Source organism: Pristis pectinata, chromosome 2 (assembly GCF_009764475.1).
Source record: "Pristis pectinata isolate sPriPec2 chromosome 2, sPriPec2.1.pri, whole genome shotgun sequence".
Classification (NCBI taxonomy): domain Eukaryota; kingdom Metazoa; phylum Chordata; class Chondrichthyes; order Rhinopristiformes; family Pristidae; genus Pristis; species Pristis pectinata.
The window spans coordinates 123,139,936-123,167,244 of NC_067406.1; the positions used below are offsets into that span (position 1 = coordinate 123,139,936).

The 27,309-nt window shown below is 41.7% G+C and overlaps 1 protein-coding gene across 1 annotated transcript in view; it reads left to right on the plus strand.

Annotated features, from left to right (window-relative positions):
- Window positions 1-27,309, plus strand: part of ugl (ureidoglycolate lyase) — a 47,825-nt gene that overhangs the window by 2,320 nt on the left and 18,196 nt on the right. The window contains exons 2-12 of the mRNA XM_052032257.1: window positions 6,166-6,348; window positions 7,525-7,653; window positions 10,047-10,265; window positions 12,846-12,936; window positions 14,750-14,826; window positions 14,937-15,047; window positions 17,893-17,952; window positions 20,919-21,075; window positions 23,742-23,940; window positions 25,564-25,642; window positions 26,609-26,701. Coding sequence (XP_051888217.1) covers window positions 6,322-6,348; window positions 7,525-7,653; window positions 10,047-10,265; window positions 12,846-12,936; window positions 14,750-14,826; window positions 14,937-15,047; window positions 17,893-17,952; window positions 20,919-21,075; window positions 23,742-23,940; window positions 25,564-25,642; window positions 26,609-26,701 — 1,242 coding nt within the window. The 5' untranslated portion in view covers window positions 6,166-6,321. The remainder of the gene's footprint in view (window positions 1-6,165; window positions 6,349-7,524; window positions 7,654-10,046; window positions 10,266-12,845; window positions 12,937-14,749; window positions 14,827-14,936; window positions 15,048-17,892; window positions 17,953-20,918; window positions 21,076-23,741; window positions 23,941-25,563; window positions 25,643-26,608; window positions 26,702-27,309) is intronic.

Sequence of the window (27,309 nt, forward strand, 5' to 3'; positions counted from 1 at the left end):
TACGCAAAAGATGCATTTCACTGTGTGTTTCGATGTACATGTGACTAATAAAGATATCTTAAGTGTTCATCTTTTAGCATATGAGAGTTCTGTTCAATAGTCTGATAACAGTGGTATAGAAGCTGTCCTTGAGTCTGGTGGTTTGTATCAGGCTTTTGTATCTTCTGCCTGATGGGAGAAGAGAGAATGACCAGGATGGCAGGGGTCTTGTTGGCTGCTTTCCCGAGGCAGCGAGAAGTGTAGACAGGGTCAATGGAGGGGAGGCTGGTTTGCATGATGGACTGGGCTGCGTCCACAACTCTCTGCAATTTCTTGAGGTCTTGGGCAGAGCAGTTGCCAGACCAAGCTGCGATGTGCGATAGACCAGAACTTGGGCTTCGAGTGTGAGTAAATGCAAGCATCTGTAGAGATTGGCTCTGGAGTCTAGATTCCATAATTTGAATAGTTCTATGTATGTTCTAAAGATTAGCTCCATTCCCACAAGAAGTTTATTGGAGGCAAGGTGCAGCTTTGCAGTGTGAAAGAATGAAAGAAGTATTGGGGCAATTACAAAGCCTTATTTAACAACAGTCTTCGCTGAGATTGGCTGTGCTGTAGACACATGGATCATGGCTTGTGTGCCACCATGATGCAAATGTGAGGTGGAGACAGATTTCTGAAGGTGGCTGAATTGGAGGAGAGTGCCACACAGTCCCTCTTGGTTGACAGAGTTAAGGGCATTTGTGAGGTTGAAAAAACCCAATCTATAATGGCTGATCTTGCTCCCTGCATTTTCTTAGAGTTGTCATTGCAGTGACATTCATGTCCATTGTATCTCTAGATGGTTGGAATCCACACTGCAATTTGGAGAGTAACTGTTTGACCACTGGGTGGAGGAGGACTCTGGCAATGACTTCCCCTATGGCAGAGAGCAGAAAGGTCCCTCCAATGTTGCCACAGCTGAACTTGGCTATTTCTCAAAGATGATCATGATTATGGCATCTTTGTGATTTCTTAGTATTCCCTCCTATTTCCTGATGTGGACGATGAGATTATGGATTTGTGACTTAACTTCACTGCCCAGATTTAGAACTTCAGAGGGATACTACCAGCTTCCAAGGTCCTCTTATATTTTAGTTGGGGTATAGGTTTTTGATATTCAGGAGAGGGTAAGGCTGAACCGAATGGACTGTTGTTGGATGTACACAGCAAGGGTGCATACATCAAGGACAGCATCATAGTTGAAGAGGCCTTTGAAGTGTCCCCTCCAGTAGGTGTTGACTGCCTCTCTGTCCTTGAGAAGTTCACCTCCATTCTTTGCCCTCAGTAGGTTGGGGCCTTGGGTGATTGGGCTGTCAATATCATTGGCGTGCTGAAGAACCTATCAGTGAGTTGGTGGGCCTTCTGCATGCTTTCCACATACTATCTGTTCTTTACATCATGCCTTCTGCTGGACCTCAGCCATCAAGTACCTGTAGAGCTGGTAAAGGTGGTGTAATGGTGGAGTTTTCAATCCAGCAATGCCATGTTTTTGCAGTAAATTAGCTCCTCAATCTCTTGGTCATCCTCATCAAACTAGACCAAGTTCTTCTTGGTAGAGAAACCAAGAATCTCTTCACAGGTGCCAAATACGGTGGAGTTCAGGGCTGCCTATAGGCTGTGGACACTATATGGCTTCTGTTGGCTGGAAGATGACAATTTGCCTCTTGAGGTGTTTTCTGAGAAGAGCTGCCTTTGTGGGGTCCTTGAGACTGACAGCATTAATTTTCTTGCGACAGCATTTATGTTGATGCTGATCCTTTGGGTTGTGTTGTTCAAGAAAATAGAGCGGATCAGTCCAGCAGTCATTGATACCTGTCATGGCACTGATAGAACATAGAACAGTACAGCACAGGAACGGGCCCTTCAGCCCACGATGTTGTGCTGAACTAATTAGATTAGTAATCAAATGCCCAACTAAATTAATCCCTTCTGCCTACACAATGTCCATATCCCTCCATTTCCTGCACATTCATGTGCCTTTCTAAGAGCCTCTTGCAGCTTCTATCATATTTGCCTCCACCACCACCCCTGGCAGTGCATTCCAGGCACCTCATTCTCTGTATAGGGAGAAAAAACTTTCCTCACACATCTCCTCTGAACTTAACCCCTCTCATCTTAAATGCATGCCCTCTGGTATTAGACATTTCAACCCTGGGTAAAAGATACTGGCTGGCTACTCTATCTATGCCTCTCATAAATCTTATAAACCTCTATCAGATCTCCCCTCAGCCTCCGCTGCTCCAGAGAAAACAACCCTGATAATGTGAACATCTTTGTGCTCCCTTAATCGGATGACGACATAGTCTGACCATTGCTGGTGCTTCGAGCTGAGTGTGGTCACTGAGTATGTGCTTGTTTATCTGAAGAAACAATATGTCTTTATCACAAGACCATACTCCAAGCATTTTATCAAGAGAAGGACCCTGTTGGAGTTAGCCTTTCCTATTCCTCCCATACTGGTTGTGCCTTGGCAGTGTTGCATCTTTTCCCAGCCTAATGTTACAGTCAACCAGCAGGTTATGTTTATTCCTCCTTTGGATGTGCACCAGGGTTTTTTCAAAGTTGGTTTAAATATTTTCCTTGGCCTTGTCCGTAGTTTCCAGTGTTGGGGGATATGCACAGATGATTGTAGAATGTCGAACTAATATGAAATTAGCTCACTGGATTCTGAAATAAATTAAGTGGTCTCCTTATTAATTGTCTATATTTGTATTTTCTGGTAAGCATCTGGGTGGTTTTGCAGCATCCTCTGGTTTTCTCAAAGCCTTCCACAACCTGCATGACTTAGTTATTTTTTAATTGATCCAAATTTTAAAATAGTTTGCATAACACATTTTCAGGTTTCTTTTTAATTAATGGCTCCCTCCTTTCTGTCAGTTACTGAAGCTGACAGGCACATACTTCACAGCCACTTCTCTTGGCAACAGCAGCATAGTCTTGGCTGACTCGGTAAGCCAGAGCAAAACAAAGAGTTTCTTTGTTCCTTCTTGGAATCCGTAGATTGACAATAGTGTGCCTTTGCAATAACTCTAGTCCGCATTCAAGAGTCAGTCCCACTAATGCACCAAGCTGTCTTCATTAGCTGCAAATCTGTTCCTGCATTCTGAATCTCGTTTCTTGCCAGTAGGCAGTACTGTAAAAGCTGTTTTTGTATGGTTTCTCTTTAGTTTCTTGAAGGTCTTGAAGTTTCCCCAGGCCTCGTTTCTCCTTAACCAGCTCCAAGATTCCAGCCCCTAGTTTTCGAGGCTTCCATCTCAACCTTGCTGTTGCTCCAGCCTCCAACTCCTCCCTATCCCTGATTCCTTCCTTCCTCTAAACTTCTGACCCTTTCCCTGGCAGGCTTCCAGTTACATTCTACCCTCCAACCTAAATACTTGACATTTCTCTCCTCCCCACATCACCAGCCCGTTGACAACAAGCTTCTAGCTGTTGCCTCTTGTCTTGAACTCATTCCCTGACCTCCAGCAACCAACAGTCTCTAATTATGCATCATTCCCCATCAAACTGGTTGTTTCTGATATTCCTTCACTCGCTGGTGCAGGCTGTTTTCCAATCCCCACACTCTTTCAGGGTGTTTTTTTGCTGGTTTCTATTGTAGTTGAGAACTGCTGATAATGGTGGAAAGTTTATCTGGCCCCCTGTCTGTCTGGCTCTGCAGGTTATGGGACAAGCCAACTGGAGCCATCAAGAAACATGGTGTATATACTTTATCTGACTGATGTGTTCTTGCACAGTGCCATTTTATGTAGAACTTGATAAAAGTAGGAAATAGTTAAAGATTAACATACTTCACTGGAAGAAAAATGTAGATTTCGATTGAATGAAGACAAACTAGCACAGATCAGCTGGAAAGAAACATTGGGAAGTAAGACAAAATAAACTTGCATGTAATTTCAGTAGGTTACTAGATATGAGATTAGAATTCAAAATCATATGAAATGAAGCAGTAGTAGGCCATTTGGCCCCTCACACCTGTTCTGTCATTCAATAAGTGGCCAATATTTTACCTCAGTGCCATTTTCCATGAATCACAAACTCTTGATTCTCTTAATATTTCAAAAAGCCATCAATCACATTCTTGAATATACTCAGCAATGGCTTTCTTGGGTAGAGAGCTCCAAAGATTCACTACCTTCTGGCGGCGCACATGCTCTTGTTTACAGCAACAAGAGGTTTGGAGGGTTGAGAGCTCCAAAGTTCCTAGGAGTGAACATCACCAATAGCCTGTCCTGGTCCAACCACGTAGACGCCACGGCCAAGAAAGCTCACCAGCGCCTCTACTTCCTCAAGAGGCTAAAGCAATTTGGCATGACCCTTTGACCCTCACCAATTTTTATACATGCACCATAGAAAGCATCCTATCCAGATGCATCACAGCTTGGTGTGAAAACTGCTCTGCCCATGACTGCAAGAAATGGTGGAGAGTTGTGGACACAGCTCAGCACATCATAGAAACCAGCCTCCCCTCCATGGACTCTGTCTACACTTCTTGCTGCCTCGGTAAAACAGCCAACACAATCAAAGACCCCACCCACTCTGGACATTCTCTCTTCTCCCCCCTCCCATCGGGCAGAAGTTACAAAAGCCTGAACGTACATACCACCAGGCTCTAGGACAGCTTCTACCCCGCTGTTGTAAGACTATTGAATGGTCCCCTGGTACAATAAGATGGACTCTTGACCTCACAATCTTATTGTCTGCCTGCATTGTACTTTCTCTGTAACTGTAACAGTTATTCTGCATTCTGTTATTGTTTTCCCTTGTACTACCTCAATGCACTGATATGAGGAAATGATTTGTATGCATTGGCATGCGAAACAAAGTTTTCACTGTACCTCGGTACATGTGACAATACTAGACCAATTTACCAATTTCTCGTCTCAGCCCGGAATGCCAAACTCCTTATCCTTACAGAGATGCAAGAGATTGCAGATGCTGGAATCTGGAGACCTGATGCGAGATTTCGACCCGAAATGTCGACAATTCCTTTCCCCTGCCATAGATGCTGCTCGACCCACTGAGCTCCTTCAGCAGTTTGTTTTTTGCTTCTTATTTTCATACTCTGGCCTCTGGTTCCAGATGCTCCAGCCAGGGAACATCATTGCTGCATTTGCCTGTAAAGCTCCTTGAATATTGGGTAAAGGATATTGTATGTTTCAATGAAATCACCTCTCATTATCTTAAACTCCAGGGAGAATAGGCCCAGTCTGTTTAATCTTTCCTCATAGGACGAACCCATCATTCCAGGGGCATGAACCTTTGCTGTGCTCCCTCTAATGCAAGAATACCTTCCTTCAGTAGGGAGACCAGACTGATGTGCAACACTCCAGATGTGCTTCCATTAGGGTTCTATATAAGTTCAGTAGGACATCTTTATCTTCGTACTGAAATCCTCTTGCAATAAAGGCCAATGTCCAGTTTGCCTTCCTAATTTCTTGCTGTAACATTTGATGATTTGTGAAGAAGGATTTTGGTTCCTTCTCAACACCAACAACTTTCCATTTCATTTTCCCGCAAGAAAGGTGATGGGATGAAAGCTGAAGTTATGAGCAAGAGTTGAGATTTTTTGTTTTAAAAGATGCAAATGACAAACCTAGAGCAAGTAGTCGAAGAGAAAATCAAATGGAATATTAGAAAATATAGAGAGGAAAAATAAAATTAGAACAGCCCAAAAGAGTTATGAAGAAAGACTGGCATGTTATATATAAAGGGAAATAAGAATGGATTTTTAAATCAATATGAGATTAGTTGAAGATAGAAAGTAATTTTAGATGTTCATAACTTGAATCTTTCAGTGATCCAGTTCATCTTCCTATCTATTAATAGCTCACACTCCCAGTGGGTAATGGTGCAAAGTAACATCGAATCTAAACATAGGAAAATGTTCAACAGCAGCATGTGCCTTAAGCATTATTAAGTCGATGCTTGTTCTGTGGGCACATTTGAGCTGTAACACTGAATATTGTGTCCAAGTTACTGCTTTTCAGAGGGAGCAAAAAGAAAATAATGGAAAATTGCCATGAGGTTTTAATAAAATGGTACAAAGGTCCTTACTACCAATCCATGTTGTAATTTTATGAAAAATAATAAAAAGAAAGTGCGAAAGCTATTGAAATTCATAACATTTCTTCATTTTTTTTCCAGATCAGTTGCAATTGGCTGCACACAAAATCTGGTGATGATACTGAATGAAGATTGAAGGTCATTGAGCTCAGAACGTGGCAGGTTAAATAAAAAGAGCAAATGTAAACCCTGAAAAGGCAAAAGTCAACTTCAACTGCTGAGAAAACTGCAGTGAATATGGCAGCAACAGTGAAACCAATTACTGTAAGTATGAAAATCAGTTGTTTTAATAGAATCAAATTAGTGGAGTCATAAGGCTTGTAGAATTGCAGATAGTAGTAATTAGGACCAGCAAAAGGCAGTAATTTGTTAGGTTGTTACTTCTGATAGACTTAGTGCAACAGGAGTGCTGTACCTGTTGAAATTTAGTTTTATATAATCAGCTGTAAATGGTAACTTTTTTATTATATTATAATGTAATCACTAAAACATACTACTAACAGTAAAATAGTTTTGTTTCAACTGGAGATAAGTTGCAAAAATAGTCTCCTTCAAACCAGAATTAACATTCTATCTTGAGATTAAATTTAGTTAAAATAGTTAATATATAATTTAATTTAAGCCAGTGGTCTACATTAGACATGACAAACTATGATGATTTATAGATGATAATTATCGGATTGCGGGTTATTGTTTCGAAATGTATTTCATTCATGCTGTTGTGCTCTTTGTTTTTAAAGAGAACAGAACAAATGAAGACTTTACATATATCTTTATTAGTCACATGTACATCGAAACACACAGTGAAATGCATCTTTTGCGTAGTGTTCTGGGGGCAGCCCGCAAGTGTCGCCACGCTTCTGGCGCCAACATAGTATGCCCACAACTTCCTAACCCGTATGTCTTTGGAATGTGGGAGGAAACCGGAACACCCGGAGGAAACCCATGCAGACACGGGGAGAACGTACAACCTCCTTACAGACGGCGGCCGGATTTGAACTTGGGTCACTGGCGCTGTAAAGCGTTACGCTAACCGCTACACTACTGCGCCTGCCCTACAGGTTCTCCCCAGGTTACAACAGGGTTCCATTCCTGAGAACTGTTTGTAACCCGAACGGCTTGCAAGTTGGAAATGTGTCCACCCAACAATATATTTAAATATAAACATGTGCCAAACAAAGACAATGTGTCATTAATCCAGGTTGTTTAACTCAACCATTCAGATATTGCCATGAACTGAGCTCCAATGCAGCAAAAGATTCCTGCAGCCCCGCAGCAGCTGGCAAGTCCACCCTGCTGGTCTACCAAGCACTCATTCATATGTGCAACCCGTAACCTGGGGAGGACCTGTAAAGAAAAGAATGACTAAATGGAAGTAAATGCTCAACATCCATGTGAAGTTTGCTGGAAATTCTTTGCACTAAATTTGCTCTGTTGCAGCCCGTAACTGGTGTGGAGATTGAACCACCTCCTGCAACTCTGGAAGTAGAATTCCAAACCCTTTTGACACCAGAAGCGATTCAGTTCCTGGCAGAATTGGTTTCTACTTTTGATGCAGATGTCGAGGAGGTATTTTTATCTTGAAGAGTGGGGGGGGGGGGGTAACTGTAGACAATTGAAATGATTTTCTTTCAAAATTTTATAATAACCTTCACATTAGATTGTTTGATGCTAATTAAGTTTTATTTCTCCAATAATGATGATTTAACAATTTTATCATAAACAGCCTAACATAGCTCATCTCTGTCGTAGGACACAGTAAGGAGGCACCTGCCTCCCCCTACCCCTAGTCCTTTTATTTCACTAAACTGTAAGTTTCATTCTTTGTAACTATCTTCTAAATCTTCTGTCAAATCATTTTTGTTACTGTTAGGATAGTTGGGCACTAGTAAATGAAACTGAAGCACAGACACATTATATCTGAAGCATTATGATGTAAGTATGCCATAGAACGAAAATTCTACATAGAAAGGTAATAGATTTTAGAATTATATATTAACCAGTCTGTAAATAAGATGGACCTTAATAACTACTGGTAATAGATTAACTCAGCTGGAATGTTGCAGTGGCTAACAGCTTTATTTTGTTCTTATGAATGCAACCTATGTCTACATTTAACAATAGTACATTGTGAGAATGTAAAAATTATACAGCATAACAACAAGAAATGAATGCATTAAAAGAGCAGAAAGGATGAGTTAATAAGTTGATATGCAGCAGTCCATGGCCATGGACAAGGAGTTGGGCTTAAAGACAAGCCACTTACAGCAACTCTTATTGAATGTATTGGCATAATTCCACAGCGGATTTTTTCATTATTATCTTGGAAGATCTATGGTGCTGTGGATTTATTACATTCTAAGTCCATCATGACCCTCCTCTGTAAATTGGTAAGTTGGTTTATTATTGTCACAATGTACCGAGGTACAGTGAAAAACTTTGTTTTGCATGCCATCCATACAGATCATTTCCTCACATCAGTACATTGACATAGTACAAGGGAAAACAAGAATGGAATGCAAAATAAAGTATTTCAGTTACAGAGGAAGTGCAGTGCAGGCAGACAATAAGGTGCAAGGCCATAATCAGGTAGATTGTGAAGTCAAGAGTCCATCTTAACATACCAGGGGACTATTCAATAGTCTTATAATAGCGGGGTAGAATCTGTTCCTGAGCCTGATGGTACGTGCTTTCAGGCTTTTGAATCTTCTGCCCGAAGGGAGGGGGGCGGAGAAAGTGTTCAGGTTGGGTGAGTCTTTGATTATGTTGGCTGCTTTATCAAGGCAGCGAGAAATGTAAACAGAGTCCATAGAGGGGAGGCTGGTTTTCATGATGTGCTGAGCTGTGTGTGCAACTCTCTGCAGTTTCTGTGGACTCGGGTAGAGGAGTTGCCATACCAAGCTGTGATCCATCTGGATGAGATGCTTTCTATGGTGCATCTATAAAAATTGAGGAGGATCAAAGGAGACATGCCAAATTTCTCTAGTTTCCTGAGGAAGTAGAGGCACTGGTGAGCTTTCTTGGCCGTGGCGTCTACGTGGTTGGACCAGGGCAGGCTATTGGTGATGTTCACTCCTTGGAGCTTGGAGCTCTCAACTCTCTTGACCTCAGCACCATTGATGTAAACAGGAGTGTGTGCACCACCCCCCTTCCAGTAATCAATGACCAGCTGTTTTGTTTTGCTGACATTGAGGGAAAGGTTATTGTCATGACACCATGCCACTAAGCTCGCTATCTCCTTCCTGTACTCATGTACTTGTCGTTATTTGAGATATGGCCCACTACAGTGATGTCATCTGCAAACTTGTAGATGGAGTTAGAGCGGAATCTGGCCATGCAGTCTTGAGTGTATAGGGAGTAGAGTAGGGGGCTGAGTACAGAGCCTTGTGGGGCACCAATATTGAGGATAATCGTGATGGAGGTGTTGCTGCATATCCTCACTGATTGTGGTCTGTTGGTCAGGAAGTAAAGCATCTAGTTGCAAAGGGAGGTGTTGAGTCCCAGGTTGGGGAGTTTGGAGATGAGTTTGCTTGGAATTTATAGTATTGAAGGTGGAGCTGTAGTCAATAGACAATAGTCCAAGGTAGCTGTCTTCACAGTCCAGATGCTCCAGAGGTGAGTGTAAGGCCAGGGAGAGGGTGTCTACCATAGACTGTTTCTGTGGTAGGTGAATTGCAGTAGGTCAAGGTTGCCTGGGAGGCTGGAGCTGATGTGTGCCATGACCAGCCTCTCGAAGCACTTCATGATGGTGGATGTCAGAGGTACCGGGTGCATCAATAAGTTTAGCCTTTGGATGAAATGGGTTTAGAAGGATTGTTAATTGGAGCAGGGGAGCCTAGGCATCATGGATAGCATTGTTAAATCATTGACAGCCAATAGGTAAAGCACCTTTCCATTCCCCTTTAGTTGTTTGTTTGTTAGTCCATAAAATTTGCCTTATTCCAGCGCATTCCATCCTGCAGATATTTCAGCTGAGAATTGCTAAGAAGCTGGGCTTGGATCGTCTTGGTGGGCTTCCAGAATTTTTGCCCCATACTTCACATATCCGAGAGGATCAATCCTGGAAAGTTCAGCCTGTCCCACAGAGATTGCAGAACAGGCATGTAGACCTTGGGGATGTGTCTCCAGCCAATACTGAACATTTCATCAGGGCCTTGTGTTCTACTGCACAGGGCATTCAGGTAAGATCTCCTACCTTTAGATATGTTGCCTCAAAGGATTTGAAAGCAGAGCAGTAAATTGACACACATCAGATCCCTTAAGTTACAGATGCCTGGACTTGGATGAGTAGAGATGAGAAAATATACTCTTCTATTTTGAATAAACAGTGCCCTTTGACATTTTTACATTAGAAAAGAAAGAATAAACATTTGGGGGTTGTTTCTTCCACCAATTAAATTGAATTAAATTTTATTTACAGTGTGGTAACAGGCCCTTTCGGCCCAATGAGTCCGCGCCGTCCATTTTAAACCCCAAATTAACCTACCCATACGTCTTTAGAATGTGGGGGGAAACCGGAGCACCCGGAGGAAACCCACGCAGACCCAGGAGAAGGTACAAACTCCTTACAGACAGCGATGGGAATCAAACCCCTATCGCTGGCGCTGTAGTAGCGTCGCGCTAACCGCTACGCTACCGTGCCGCCCTTCAAAAATCTTAATCTTCTAAATTTGATAGTGTTCAGTCTGAGGAGCATCATCAAGATTTTTACCAGATGAAAAACTTTGTCCTATCAGGACAGACTAGACCGTTTGGGTCTGTATTTCTTTGTTTAGAAGATTCAGGGGTGACCTTATTCAAACATGTAAGATCCTCAGGGGGCTTGACTGGGTGGATGTTTAGATGTTTTCACTAGTGGGGCAGCATTGAACAAGGGACATCGCTGCAAAATAAGGGGCTGGTCATTTAAAACTGAGGTGCGTAGAAATTTTGTCTCTCAGAGGGGAATGAATTTCTGGAATTCTCTGCCCCTGGGGGTGGTGAAGGCCTGATCATTAGATATGTTTAAGGTGGAGGTAGGTACATTTTTGGAAGATTGAGAAATTGAGGGTTAAAGGGAACTGACACAAGAGGAGTTGAGGCCAGCATAGATCAGCCATGATCATATTGAATGGTGAGGCAGGCTTGAGGGGCCTAGTGGCTCACTTCCGTACTTCTGTTTCTATTTTCATATGTTCTATGTTAATATTAGAATGGAAAGGTCCTTGTCAGCAAAGATGGTGAACAAAAGGATCGATTGGAATAGCCATTGGCCAAAATATAAAACATGTTAAGAATAGACATGGAGAACTCCAGGCAAAAGTGTGGCAAATGGATTTCATTGTAGGCAAATGTGAGGTCCTTTTCATGGATACTTCATGGCTATAAATAGATTTCTAGACACACAAAGCATCAAGGGGACTGTGGAAAGAGTGGGAACATGGTATCTAGATAGAGGATCAGCCAGGAACGGTGAAGCTGGCGTGATAGGTTGATTGGTCCACACCATTTTTCTGTGTTTCTATGCAACAATGTGTAACTATACACCGAGAAGAGCGCACAAAATAATTCTCAACAGGTCACTGATTTTGAAGATTATGCTGCAGAAGGGTGTGAAACGCCGTACTGTGTTGAGGATCAAGGAATCTGTGGCAGCAGCTTCTGGATTTCTGAAGTCCTCCAGAAGAGTTCTCAGTTTCACTTTGTACACTTGAATGACAAAGTCAGGGCCATTTTCTTAAAGTGTTTACCACTGTCCCCTGCATATGGATACTGAGGTCATTTATAACACTTTAGCGTCATAAAGTTATGTAACACTGAAAAAGACCCTTTGGCCCACTGAGTCTGTGCCAACCATCAAGAACCCATTTACACTAATCCTATGCAAATACCTTTTTATTCTTCCCACGTTCCCCTTAACTCATCACAGATTCTATCACTCACCTACACAATAGAGGTGATTTACAGCGGCCAATTAACCTACCAACCTGCACGTCTGTGGAATGTAGGTGGACACCAAAGCATTCAGAGGAAACCAATGTAGTCACAGAAGAATGTGGAATCTCCACACAGACATCGCTGGAAGTCAGGATTGAGCCTAGGTTGCTGGAGCAGTGAGGCAGCAGCTCTGTTAGCTGTGTCACTGCTGCCCAAATTATTTTGGCTAAGATTGACTAACTCAGTATGGAAATTAATTCTATGTTACTTCGTGATATATCAGTTTACTTAGTGATATATCAGGTGGTATCTATGCTCACTAGCCTTTTGGAAAGCACTAAACGACAGCTGAATGAGAAGTATGATCTATCATTTATTCCACGATCATGAATGTTATCAAAAGGAGGTGTGGGCATTAAGCAAAAGTCTCTAATCCCTTCTGGGATCTGGTTGTACACTTTAGACCAGCCAGTTTGACACAACCTTTTGTATTGGCCTCTCACTGCTGTGATATCTCATAGTTTTGCCTCAGTGTATGGAGAAAGTATATGATAAGCCCCTTCCTTCCTTTTCCTCTGGAAAAGAAAAACATAGAAGTGACTGTCTTTATGGATACAAGGATGATCCTTATATCTCGGCTGGGATAAATGGAAATTCAAAAGCTTTGGTGAGTGTGGAATTATTAACCTGATTGTCCTTTGGCATGATTCCAACAAGAACCTGGGTCACTTGGTAAGTATTTGGTAGACCCAACTCTTGTGTTAATACACAGGAAGGATGATATATAAGAATGACCTATGAAAATGAGCCTTAAATAATTGATACATTTTGATATATATTTACAGACTGATTTTGATGATGGTCACTGTCCAACCTATTTTAATCAAATCCAAGGACTTTTCAATGTTTACAAGGCAGTTCATAGCCAGTTTCCAGGTAAGAATGCATCCTCTGTTTGGTGCTTGACCGAGCAGCAGCTTTATTAAACAAATTACTTTTTGGGACCAAAGATTGTTATTTTTACTTTCTCTGATTGTCATGGATGTGTAACCCATGTATTTCAAGGCTCCCATTAAAATTACTCCAGGAGAATACATTTGGTTAGTTGGTAGAAAGAACAAAGCCAATGGTAGGTCCTTTGTTACTATAGGGTGCTGAGACTGTTTCTGGCCAGAAACAGTTACTGCATTTCCAAAATACCTGGAGGACTACTTGATGTACTTCTTGCTTAAAAGAAATAGCCACAGGCCAAGAGCTTGGATATGAAGTTAGGTCAGATAGTTCTTTTTAGAGAAGTGCAAACATGTTAGACTAAATTGTGCTCTTTTGTGTCGCAGAGTTCTATGATCCTATAATTATGAAGTGCTGTTAGGTGAAGCAGAGTTTGAGCTACATATGAGAGCAGAAGGAACAAGAGCAGGAGTAGGCCAGTTGGTCTCTTGCCATTTGATGAGATTATAGTTGATCCAAACTTGGCCTAAACACAACTTTCCTGCTTTCTACCTTGGAATTTAAATATCTGTCATTCTCCACTTTGAATATACTTAATCACTCCTCCTCCACAGTTCTCTGGAGAAGAGAATTACAAAGACTCTCCATCCTCTGGCCTGCTCCTATTTTCTTGTATGATGTACATGCATCCAGTTTCTGTGGAGCTATCTAGTCTGACATTGCATAGGACCTGCTTTCATCCATAACTTGTCTGAAGAAGAAAAGTGAAAAATTTGCTAAACAAAAATGTATTGAAATAACACATTGAAGCTTTATGACAGATATGGCCATTTCCTATTAGCCTGAAGTAATACAATAATCTTATCATACTTTGTACTCTGGTTCTGAAATTCCATTTCAGTGAAGCCAATGGAATTGAATTTTGGAAACAGAATACAGTGTGAACATGCTACTGTATCATGCATTGAGTGCCTGCAACCTATTATGAATTGTCTTCAGTGAATTATTTATAAATTATAGACTCTGTTACGATCACTTTCAGGCAAAAATAATGAGACATCTGAAATTTACAGTGGTCCTAAGCTATTAAAGTTCCAGTCTGACCGATGCATTCCAAATATTAAGGGTGATTTTTTTTTAACTGGGGTGGTTATCATGGATGCAGCATCTGCAGTAGGCTCATTTTCCTACTACAGCATGAGATCCAGGATGTTATTATTCCTTCCCAACATTGATTCCCTCCAGTAGGAATGCTGGCTTCCTTGGAACTGGCCATCAAGAAAGTAAGAAACTTGCAGGAGATATGCATGGATCATTGAATATTGGCATCCAGTGAGAAAAGAAGTTTGGCAAAGGAGAAGGCCCAAAGTGTGCTCACTTCAGAGATCAGTAAAATAAGGGAAACATACTTGGAGTATGCTCTAGTATTTAGGGTTCAAGTGAGCAAAATCGTGCCTTTAACTGCAGAGCGCAAGACTGCACAGCCCGTAGTTAACCCAGAGTTAAAATACCATCGGGATTTAACTTAGTGATAAGTGCCTTGACTTTCACCTGAAAATAAGAGGCAACTTGAATCACTGGGTGTGGGAACACAGCAAAGCCCCTCCTCCATCAGTGTATTCAGATGGTGAGAATTACTTGTGAACCTTAACAACCTGCTGGCTAATTGAGTTTTACCACATCACCATACTTAGATCCAATAATCTTCTACTGAGCAAAACATACCAAGGTCAACATTTCTTAGCATATACAATAGCAATAGTTAAATGTTTACAATGCTGTTGATTTATATATCTAGGTGTACCACCTATCTCAAAGGTTCCCATTCTAATGCTAAGACCGAGGGCTTGGAACATGGTCGAACACAACATGCTGGTATATTGTTCTTCAGTTTGAAAAAAAAATTTCCTATTACAATAATCAATGTTGTTGATTTTGGCTATTCTAAAATTTCATGTGAAATGAATATTGATTGCAATTAATAGGTTAATGGAAGGGAGGTCCCTGGCCCGCTGTTTGATTTTGGACTACTGATGTACCACTGTGGACGAATCTTGTTGGAAAATGAATGTGGCCCTTTCTTTTATCTGTCAAAGGTACGCTAAAAGTTTTTCTGAATTCTTGTATCCCTGTTTTTACTACGGGTTTTTTTTCTGACTGTCTCAGTAGTCAAAGTCAGTATGCAGCTGTCAGGCACCTTTGACGCTGTAACATGCTACACATTGTGGTTGATTCCTGGGCAGGGTAACCTTGTAGCTCCCGTCTCCTCTCCAGGCAAAGCCTACTAATCTGGTTTCCCTAGGCAATCGTCCATCCAATTAGTAAACAATCTGCTAGTGTTCTGAAATCAGATGGGATCAGATATTTCCAGATTGGTATCAATAGACTGCCTCAATGGTAGCAGTATTTATCGAATACCATATTACTTACAAAACAGTACTTGATGACATTTCATTGTTTTTCCACATCAAAAAAAGTGAGCTATTTACCCAAAACTTCAACATATTCCATTTATTCTTTCTTAATGATAAAGAGGCAGCGTTGAATTTATTAGATTGTGTTTGATACATGGGAGTTACTGAAGAGCAAACGAAAGAGCAGACATTTAGAGTGCATCACTGTCAGTGTGGCTGAGAACAGATATCCTCTTGGGTGAGAGACTGAACCTTGGGCCTTCCCAATCAGGATGCTTCATTACCATACCAGGCAACACACTGACCTATCTGAGAATTTCATATGATTCTTTCAATGAATCACTAGGGGATATTTGTCACATGTGACAGTCAGTACTGAAGTTAATTTCCACATTTTATTTTGGAGGGGAATGCTGGGGATGAATCTGTTTAAGTAAAGATCTTGCAACATTACCTTCTAGCCTCTCTTGGATCACACGGCACTTTCCCTATATACAGAGGTGTTAAATTGAGGCAATTTCTTATCTCTCAGGTGGACGTAAAGATCTCATGACACCATTCAAACAACAGTTATCTCTTAGCCAACATTATAAAAACAGAATACCCGGTCAAGGCTGTTTGTGGTATCTTGCTATGTGCTAGGTGGCTGTTAAATTTCTCAGCATTAGAGCAGTGACTACAGTTCTTTGGCATAACTTTGGGACTTCCTGAAATCCCCAAAGATGCAATATTAATGCAAATTGTAACATTTATATCCCAACATTGGAACTGAGACCATGGCCAGGTTTTGTTGAAAGGAATAATACAGATTCTTATGTATGGACAAAGTGACATGGAGGAAGGATGAGATATCCCATGAATTGTAAATTGTCAGAAGTTCCTGGCTGATCTGTGATCCTCTGCTAGTAGCTTCATGAAAATGACTTGTTGCGTTTAACCTCCCATAACTTCCCTAGGATGGCTGTATTTGCATATTAATTGTCTCTGAAACTCTTAACTGAGTCTTGAAATAAATAGTTAGTAAATACTATTATTGTGAAACTTATTAGTAGCTCATTAACCTCTTTTCCCAGGAAATAAACTACTGTAAGTGTGGAGTTATGTTCCCTCCTGTGATGGATTGTTTGGGAAGATTCTAAAAAAATGTTGTCTTTGAAATTCGTAATCGTTTTCTCTTCCTTCCTTTCCCTTCCACCACCCCCTCCAATCTTCTAGCCAACCTGTCTTTCCTTCTCTTTCTTTCTCTTTCTGCACCTGATTAAATGTTGCCCACTCTTTCTGATTTATCCACTACACAAGTTTTCTGGGTTTTTCAGGTCTTTAAACCTCATGGTTAAGGTTTGCCCCAGGGCTCAACAAAATCCCAAAGGCTTGGTGATTCTTGCTTACTGTCACTTTCCACAACTTATGAGGAAAGAATATCTTAAAACCTAAGCTTAGCTGAATGCTCCATCCAAGTCTGGCCCATTGTTGTGTCTTTAAATGAGTACTCTCAGTAGCCTGAAGACCCTCTAATTGAGGAAACCAAGGACAACATTTCTTACTATATACAATGTCAATAGTTAAATGTTTACAATACTGTTGAATTATATATTTAGATATACCACCTATGCAATAATGTCCAGTTCATGGCTTTCTGTACTGCCAAGTTGAGGCTAGATGCAGATTAGAGGAACAGCTCCTCATATTCCGTCTTGGTAGTCTCCAACGTGACGGCATGAACATTGATTTGTCTAACTTTCAGTAACCACGCCCCTGTCCTTTTTTTCCCTTATCCCACCGTTCCCCATCACCCCTTTCCCCTCCCCCAGCCTCTCAATCTGCCCATCACCACATATTGCTCCCTCTGGTTCCCCTCCTCACCTTCCCCTCCTCATCTTCCCTTTACTGCATGTTCCACTGCTCTCTTCTATCAGATTCCATCTTCTTCAACCTATCACCTCCCAGCTTCTTGCATCATTCCCACTCTCCCCCCCCGCCCCCCCGGATCCACCTATCACCTGCCAGCTCTTGTTCCACCCCTTCCCCCCTCTCCCCACCTTTTTATACTGGCTAGCTCCCATCTTTCTTTCCAGTCCTGATGAAGGGTCTAGACCCTAAATGTAGGTTGTCCATTTCCCTCCATAGATGCCGCCTGACCTGCTGAGTTCCTCCAGTGCTTTGTTGTTGCATTAAGTTTAAAGATGCATTGGTATAAAGCAATAAAAACTGCTGTCAGACATAACAGCAGCAAGAAAAATGGGATTCTTTTAAAATTGGCGTCATATTAAGTAGATGTTAGGTAAGTACAAAATGAGGGTTAATTTTACGATCTTGTGCCCTGCTTGATATAAAGTGTAGACCAGTGATTTATCTACATATCTTGCAGCTTCATCTCTCTTAATCTGCATTCCATTTGAGCATATGATTTAACTCTTTAACGTTTCAACTTATGATATGATAAATATGTTGATCAAATACATGTCCTGAAGCATATTACCAAAGTTTAAAGATTTATTTATTTTTCATCTGTTTTGTTAAATTGCAGGTTGAAAGTCATTTGGAGGCCAGATTGTGGAATAGGATCTTTGTTTGGGTTCAAAAGAAGGTATGGTTTCAAAGGATAAGTGATAAATAGAACTGAAACCAAGTTGTGAATTGTTAAGGGACTGTGCATGCCAGAGTTTAATAAAAATATATCTGTATCTTTTATAAAATTTCAAACTGTTTTAGTTACTGCCCTCTACTGTTTGTGTGTATTATTTTCCATTTTTTTGGGGTATAGGTGGCTGTAGCTGTTTTGATAAGGTTCTGCAGAGAGCAGTGGGTGTGGATGTAACTGTTCAGTTCTATTTTTCCCTGAAGATGTTGAGACTTTACTACAATGTAGCTGTTTTTGTATCTTCACACTTGTTCTTAGTGAATAGTATAATGTAGTGTAAGGTTTTGCTAGCCAAAGGTCTGAAACACTGTATGAAACAAACTCTCCGTTGGTGAACCTAACCATCCATTAGATTACCAGCTGATAGGATAGTCAGTCCTACATGCAGGAGGGTGTCACGGACTCTCATGAGGGAGTGCCACCTACACCTGACAATTGCAAAGGTGATTGTGGACGTCATCCAGAATTCAAAGTTGGAGCTTTGATCTTGTGGTTGGTGTGGCTTTTGAATTCTGCAGTGTCTGACTTGGAGGTAGAAATGCTACCACAATGCAGGAGGTTACTTTCCATGTTGTTTATCATGCCCTCGTACTTTGGCCACGCTAACTGAGCTCACTGTCCCCAACTGGCATCCCAGTTGCCAGAGTACTTTTCTTTATTTGTTTGGTTAGCTTATGATGTGATCGACATTGGTAACTCAGCATGCGGAGGAACCCAATGTTAGTGGAAGTTTCTGGCAAAGTCTTATAAACTGTCATTCAAAATGTATCTGGCATTTCAACACATGCACAAAGTTCTGATTTTCTCAAGCCTACGTGCACCCTGACCAGTAACTCAGAATCATCGTTAGGGATTGGATAAGACTTTTTAATGGAATGCTGCTAGGTTGGTTGTGGTCATGAATTCCGAGAGGTGAGGTTGGGGATAAAGTCATACAGTTGTACAGCACAGATACAGGCCCTTCAGCCCAACTCATCCATGCTGACCATGATACCTAATTTTTGTGTTGTCAGCAAACTAGCTAATCAGTCCTCCTATATTCTCATTCCCAGTGCTGATCCCTGTGGTACACCATTGCTTATAAGACTTCCAGTCAGAGAAACTCCCCTTGACTACAACCCTTTGCCTCCTATCACCAAGCCAATTTTGGTTCCAGTTTGCCCGCATTGCCTTGGATCCCATGTGCTGTACCCTTCTGGGCCAACCTAACATGCAGGACTTTATCAGAAGCCTTGCTAAAGTCCATGTAAACCATGCCTATTCTGCTACCTTCATCAACTTTCTTTGTTATCTCCTCAAAAAAAAACACAATCAAATTTGTGAGACAGGATTTACCCTGCACAAAGCCACGTTGACTTCTCCTAATCAGTCCCTATCTTTCCAAGTGAACATAAATCCTGTTCCTTAGAATTTTTTTCCCCCACTAATTCTCCTACTATTGATGTAAAGCTCACCAGCCAATAGTGTCTTGGCTTATCCCTACTAAAGGAAGGAACAACACCAGTCTTCTGGTACCTCACCTGTGGCTAACAAAGATGCGCATACCTCCGTGAGTGCCTCAGCAATCTCCTCCCTAGCTTTCCATAGCATCCTGGGATAGATCCCGTCAGGCCTTAGGGATTTATCCACCTTAATGTATGCTAATGTCTCTTGCACATCCTCCTTCCTGATGCAGACATGTTCCAGAATATCAATGTACCCTTCCCCTAACTCTCCATCCTCCACCTCCTTCTCCCTGGTGAATACTGATGAGAAGCATTCATTTAGGATCCCGCTCACATCCCCAGGCTCTACACATAGATTTCCCCATTGGTCCCTGAGGGGATCTACTCTTTCCCTAGCTACCCTTGTGCTTCTAATATACTTACAAAAGGTTTTAGGATTCCCCTTGGTCTTGCTTGCCAAGGCCATTTCATGTCCTTTCTTTGCTCTCCTAAATTCTCTCCTACATCCCCTACATTACATTAACAACATTTAAAAGGTACTTGGACAGTTACAGGGATTGGAAAGGTTTCGAGGGATATGGGCCAATGCGCAAATAGGACTATTTTAGACGGGAATCTTGGTCGCATGGGCCAGTTGGACCGAAGGGCCCATTTCCGTGCTGTGTGACTCTGACTCTATGACTCCAGTCCCTATAAACCTCAAAGGACTCACTCAGAACCAAATGCCTATCCCTGACAGGGGCATCCTTCTTATTTCTGTTTCAATTTCCTTTGTAAACCAAAGTTCCCTAATCTTACCAAATTTGCCTCTTACCCTCACAGGAACATGCTGATTCTGAGCTCTTACTATCCCACCTTTAAACACCCCCCCACTTATCAAATGTTGGCTTTCCCTTCAGCAGCTGCTCCCAGTCTACTTTTGCCAGGTCCTGCCTAATACTGTTGGATTAGCCCTCCTCCAATTTATGACCTTAACTCTAGGACCAACCATACCTTTTTCTGTGACTGCCTTGAAACATACTGAACTATGGTCGCTGTTTCCAAAGGGTTCCTCCACAGACACTTTCACCTTGTGCCCGTCCTCATTTCTGAAGATAAGGTTGAGTACAGCCCCTTCCCTAGTAGGACTCTCTACATGGTGCTTTATTAACCCCTCTTGAATGTATTTTATGAATTCCACCCCCTGACACTAAGGCAATCCCAGCCAATATTTGGAAAGTTAAAATGCCCCGCTACTACAATCCTATTATTTGTATACCCTACTGTAATTTGCCTGGATATCTGTAATAGATATTCATTCCAGAGGCATGAAATTAACTGAAGATTAGGGTAAGTGTGTAAAGGTATGATTATCTATTTTCACCCTGGATATCAAAAACAATATACATTTGTATCGGAATAAACTCAGAACAGTGCCTGGCCTGTGGCAGAGCAGCAACATTAATCTCATTATATTACTGTTTTCAGTTGGGTTTACCAATTGGCTCCATCAAAGCCACAGTCTTAGTAGAAAATATCTTAGCTACATTTGAGATGGAGGAGATTCTCTATGAGCTGCGAGACCATTCTGCTGGACTGAACTGCGGAATCTGGGATTATTCAGCCTCTTTTGTAAACAAAGTTGGTGAGCAAGTATACCTCGACTCATCTTAAATTACATTACTGAGATTTGTAGTGTTAACCTGTTACGTATGATGGTTTTGAAGCTGCACAAATGCAAATTCTTTCTTAATTTTTTCTTCTTTCTTAATTAACCCCCACCCACTTTCCCTCCTCCTTTTTCTCCCCCTTCCCTTTATTTTCCCTCATTCCTGTGGCTCCCTCATCCCTTCTCTTTCCCCTCCCCTGCCCTCATAACCTGCCCATCCATTCCCCACCTCCTTCCCTTTATTCCAAGGTCTACTATCCTCTCCTACCAGATTCCTCCTCCAGCCCTTTGCTTCTTCCACCTGTCACCTCTCAGCTTTTTACATCGCTCCCTTTCATCCCCCCTCCCTCACCTACCTTCCCCCTCTCACCTGCACTCACTACCAGCACGTGCTCCTTCCACCTCCGCCCCCCCCCCCCCCCCCACCGACCTCCTTATTCTGGCTTCTGCCCTCTTCCTTTCCAATCCTGATGAAGGGTCTCAACCCGAAATGTCAACTGTTTATTTCCCTCAATAGATGCTGCCCGACCTGCTGAGCTCCTCCAGCATTTTGTGTGTGTTGCTTCAGATTCCAGCATCTGTAGAATCCCTTGTCTCTTAATTTTCTTCTTTGTTTTTCATAGAATTCACCAATGCATTCGAAGAGAAAGAGGGTTTAAAAAAAAGGGCAGAATATTGGGAATATAGATAATAAAACGAAACGAACTCAGCAACGCTCCAAAGACTAAAACGGGGTTGTAACTAACTATAGAATTGTCACAATAAATCCAAAATGGAATTCAGCAGAAAATTCTGTAAACGGGGTGGTTTGAAAATTGAACCTGAGCCTCTCTTGGGGTGGTTTAGGCAAAAGGAAGTCTGGGAAGTCACATGAGGGGATAAAGGAATGGAGAGAGTGAGATGGGGGTTTGGAGGAGTCTTGTGTAGAGCAGAAGTATCTGCATAGACCAGTCTGGTCTTGTTTCTGAGCAGTATATGACAAAGCTGCATTCCTGTGACCACTCTGGTCTATGGTTATGTTTTTGTTGCGTTCTTGCTGAATTTTCCTTATAATTCACCTGGTTTGCTCCAGTTCAGACCATCTCCATTTAGCAGGACAGGTCCAGTTAAAGCATCCTCCTGAACTAGAATTATCAACTAAAATGGTGGAATAGTTTTATCTGGTGACATTTTTTTAAATTGGACATCTTCATAGAATTAGTTATTAACACTTCCCATGATGTGGAAATGAGTCACTTGTCATTCAAACAGTGAGTATATGGTAAACTGTTAATTTTCATGTATTTACTTTTCTATTTAAGATTTAAGCTATCTTTATTAGTCACATGTACATTGAAACACACAGTGAAATGCATCTTTTGCATAGAGTGTTCTGGGGGCAGCCCGCAAGTGCTGCCACGCTTCCGGCACCAACATAACACGCCCACAACTTCCTAACCTGTACGTCTTTGGAATGTGGGAGGAAACCGGAGCACCCGGAGGAAACCCATGCAGACACGGGGAGAACATACAAACTCCTTACAGACAGTGGCCGGATTTGAACCCGGGTCGCTGGCGCTGTAATAGCATTACGCTAACTGCTACAGTACCGTGCCTACCATGTTTAACTACATGGTTGACCCCTTCATGTATATAATAACCTCTAGAATTTAACAGAACAGTGTAATATGAGTAAATTAACAGAGAAAGCCACTTATACTATTCTACAATACTCAGCAGTGTCCAGCAGGCAAGATAAAAAATATAAGCAACGTGCAATCACAGGTGATGCCCAGGTGCTCCCTCAGTGCTACCCTATGTTGGCTCATGTGCTCCCGCAACCCTGCCCTGATATCAGCTGGGGACTTAGTGCCAACCCAATGACAGCTAGAGTGCTCCCACAGTATACCCCAAATTATGGCCAAGGTGCTTCCTCAGCAAATACCATGATTTTGGCCCAGATGGACCAGGTATTCTCTCTAAGTGCTGGTTATTAGAGAGTGCTAGTTAGTGAAGTGCCTGATAACCAAACTTTTACTGTAGCTGGTGTCTACACTGATAAGATATCTTTATTAGTCACATGTACATCGAAACACACAGTGAAATGTATCTTTTTGCCACGCTTCCGGCGCTAACGTAGCATGCCCACGACTTCCCAACCCGTACGTCTTTGGAATGTGGGAGGAAACCAGAGCACCCGGAGGAAACCCACACAGACATGGGGAGAATGTACAAACTCCCTGCAGACAGTGACTGGAATTTAACCTGGGTCGCTGGAGCTGTAAAGCTTTACGCTAACTGCTACACTACCGTGCCTGCCTGCAGCAAACAGCAGAGTTACCAGTGCAATACATGACTGTAGTGGTTACATTGCTAGTACATATTAAAATAACTTTATTAGTCGTGTTATATTATTATTTATTACACGCACATATACACAGTACTGTTGTTTTATTTAAAATGGTATTGCCATTTTTTGGAATCAGTAGCCACTTCTGGCTAACGCCTGCAAAAGTTAAGGGTATGCCATGGTATAAAGCAAGCTGAGCTGCCAATGATTAGCTCCTGACTTTGAGGTAATACAAATGATTAGTTCCAAACAATTCGAATCATGAGTAAATAGAAGTGCAACGTAAGTTTATTTAACTCGCGCTGTCTTCCAGGACATCGACGGGAGTTCCTTTTACCAGATCGCAGTAAATATGTGAATATGGAGAAAATGTTTTTGAAGAGCTACATGGATCTTCTAGTAAAGACCTGTCATAACCGAGGTGCCTTGGCCACCGGAGGAATGGCAGCCCTCTTACTGCCCCGGGACAAGGAAAGCTCAGAGTACCAGAGAGTCTTGGCAATTGTCACACGGTACGCACCGCTGCATTTAAAATTAATAAACAGAAACTGCGCGAGGAGACCTTCATATCCAAAATCCAATCTGTTTTCAGAATGTCTTCCTTCAAGATCACTTTATTTTTGGAAAATTCCATTTAATTTAGTAGCTAGGATGAAAATTCAGTGGTTACTAAATTACGCAGACTGGTGTGCAACTCACCTTGACATTTCCTGTGGAATCATTACATTTGTTTTGACCTTGCTCTGTAGTCTGGGGCTTTCCAATCCAGCCATCTCCAGTCTGGCTCTTCTAATGGTGACTCTGGCACCTCTGCTGGATACTCAAGTGCACACAGACTCCGCCCTGACATATATTTCAGTGACCAGGACTTTTGGTTAACCTTTGACCTCTCCCCCTCTTTCCTGGAGCTCCTCTGTTGTACGGCAGAGTTGCTGCTGTCTGGCTGCCAGGGGGAGTGTGCCTTTAAGGGATGATGTCCTTCTATGATTGCTGCACTGCCAATGTCAGCAGCTGTGCAACACTGAGTGCAGTTGCACTGGGACCCGTGGAAGTTCCATTGGAAATCTTTCCAAGTGTAAACCACCCCAATGTAGTTTTTGACCAATCTTGCTATTTTCTGTGGTGGATCCAATTTAGTGCCAGTGCTTAAATTGTCCCAACCACATCGATGGTATGGCCAAGAAAGCACACTAGTGCCTCTACTTCCTCAGAAGACTCAAGAAATTCAGCATGTCCCCCAATGACCCTCAGCAATTTTTATAGGTGCACCACAAAAAGCATCCTATCCAGATGCATCATTGCTTGGTATGGTAACTGCTATGCCTGAGACTGCAAGAAATTGCAGAGAGCTGTGGACACAGCCCAGTCTGTTATGAAAACCAGCCTCCCCTCCAGGGACTCTATCTATACTTTCCACTGCCTTGGGAAAGCAGCCAACATAATCAAAGACCCCTCCCACCTCAGATATTCTCTCTTCTCCCCCCCCTCCCATTGGGCAGAAGATACGAAAGCTTGAAAACATGCTCCACCAGGCTCAAAGACAGCTTCTGTCCCACTGTTATCAGACTCTTGAACAGACCTCTTGTATGATAAAGGTGAACTCTTGATCTCATAATCTGCCTTGTCGTGGCCCTTGCACTTTATTTGTCTTCCTGCACTGCCCTTTCTCTGTAACTGCAACACTATATTCTGCATTCTTTTATTGCTTTTCCCTTTGTACTGCATCAATGTACTTGTGTTTGGAATGATCTGTCTGGAGGGCATGCAAAACAAGGTTTTTCACTGTATCTCGGTACATGTGACAATAATAAACTAATTACCAAATGTGATGATACTTTAGTATATCAAACATAGTGAAATCCAGTTTCCTAGCATTTGTGTAAATCCTACATCCTTTCAATTTCTGCTGAATACTCTTCTTAATAACTGAGTCTTCATTCATTATGTGAATTGCTGACCATTCCATTTAATAGGAATTTTCTTGTGCCTTTCTCAACATGAACATTTTACTGGTTGTTCTACATGGCTTCTATTTCATAGGCTCTTGTATTTAGCTCAAAACTGTTATAAAGAGTATGTGTACTTTTATTTGGATTGTTCATACAGATTGTGACAGTGTTTCATTAATACTTTAGTTTGAAACTGCTTGAAATCAATGCGGGAGTTGATGGATTCATGGTGTTTGATCTGGAGCTGATTGAACCAATGACAGAGGTATTCTGATGTGAACCTTGGGTATGCTGCACAACCTACATTTTTGAATAACCGATCTGTAAGCGTACATTCTTGGTTAGAGTTGTGGAGCTGCTGTATGAAACTAAAATGTCAGTGTGGTTAAGCAAAGGCACTTTAGGCTCTTGAATTAGCATATTGTGGGTTGAATCCCACTCGAGGAGTTGAGCACTTGATCACAGCTGACACTTCATTGCTGCCTTTTCAATTGATCAGGAATCTACCAGCTTAACAAGTCATAAAAGGTCCCTTTAGTGAGGAAACTCTCTCAGTTGTTCAGACGAACGTGTTTTCCCACTGATGCTCTTGGATGAAATCTTAAAATGCCTGCCCCCTTAGATGCCAGAAGAAGATCCACAATTCTAATCAAAGAGCAGGAAAGTCCTCCCCTATTTCCTGGTCACTGTTTAACTCTCAGCCTATACTACAAAAAGACGTTATCTGGTCAATATCTCATTGTTGGTGAGATGCTGCCGTGCGTAAATTGATCATCTTATTTTCACATTACACTTACAAGACTGTCTGTAAAATGCCTCAGGTCAATAATTGTGCAGTATAGAGGCAAGATGTTTTTTTCTGTATCTGTCCCCAAGTCAAATGGTCCAGCAATTCTGCTGAGTATAAGTTTTCCCTCATTGAACCTATATTATTAACCAAGCTCCTTCCCAGCAGGAGTTAACATCACAAAAGTGTCCACATGTTGAAAGGATAATGGCACACTCGGTAAAGGCCATGAAGATAGCTGTTAAGTGAACAATAAGTCCCAGTGCTGCAGTTGGACAAGGTTATCCCAGCAGATCTGGCTCTTGAAGCTTGGGCCACTCAGTACCTTTCCCACTCGTGGTTCTTCTTTGCTGGTTCCTCTTCTTGGGGAAATTAGACATTTTTCAGTTAAATTTCCTGATTCATTCCATTGACATTGCTTTGTGTTGGTCTATTCAACCTCAGCTATTCCTAAAACATACAAATGGGCCCAACCAGCTACATATCCTGAGAGAAGATGTGGACGTGGCTCCAAGTGATCTGCTCACCATGCCGTCTGTAAGTGTTTTCTGTATGGCTGATTTTGGTAATAAATTTTCAATAATCTAGTTACCCAGCAAATGGTATATCAGTGAAAGCTAGGCATCTATTGTTGAGAAAATATAATCATAATTTCTGTTGCAATTAAAATAAGCAATGTGAGTACATGTTATGTACTGGTAGTCAGATAGTACCATCTGCAGAAGACAACGATCTGTGAATGCAAGACTTTTCAGTGTTGTAGCTTTTAACGTTACTTAGTAGATATTCCTGAAAAGAACAAGCAAGATATTTTGACTGACTGAAAGTATTCCTTTTAAAGTGTAATTACTGGGGATAATTAACTTCTCGTAAAAGTTTAATTGTTGCAATGAGATACTTAACAAACTCTTAGATGAGGGAATTGGGAGATGGAATACTGGTTTAACATTTCCCCTGGATAGTGGAGTGCACCCTTAGCCTTAACTGGATGTATATTTAGGTCTAGGGCTAAGGCCCTAGATCATGATCTTTCATCACAGAGGCTAGTGTGCAATCATAAATACAACTTCGTTTTAGTGATCTCAAACCAACTTTCTGGGGGTAAAATGCACATCCATGTGTACTCATCATTTTTGTACCAATAA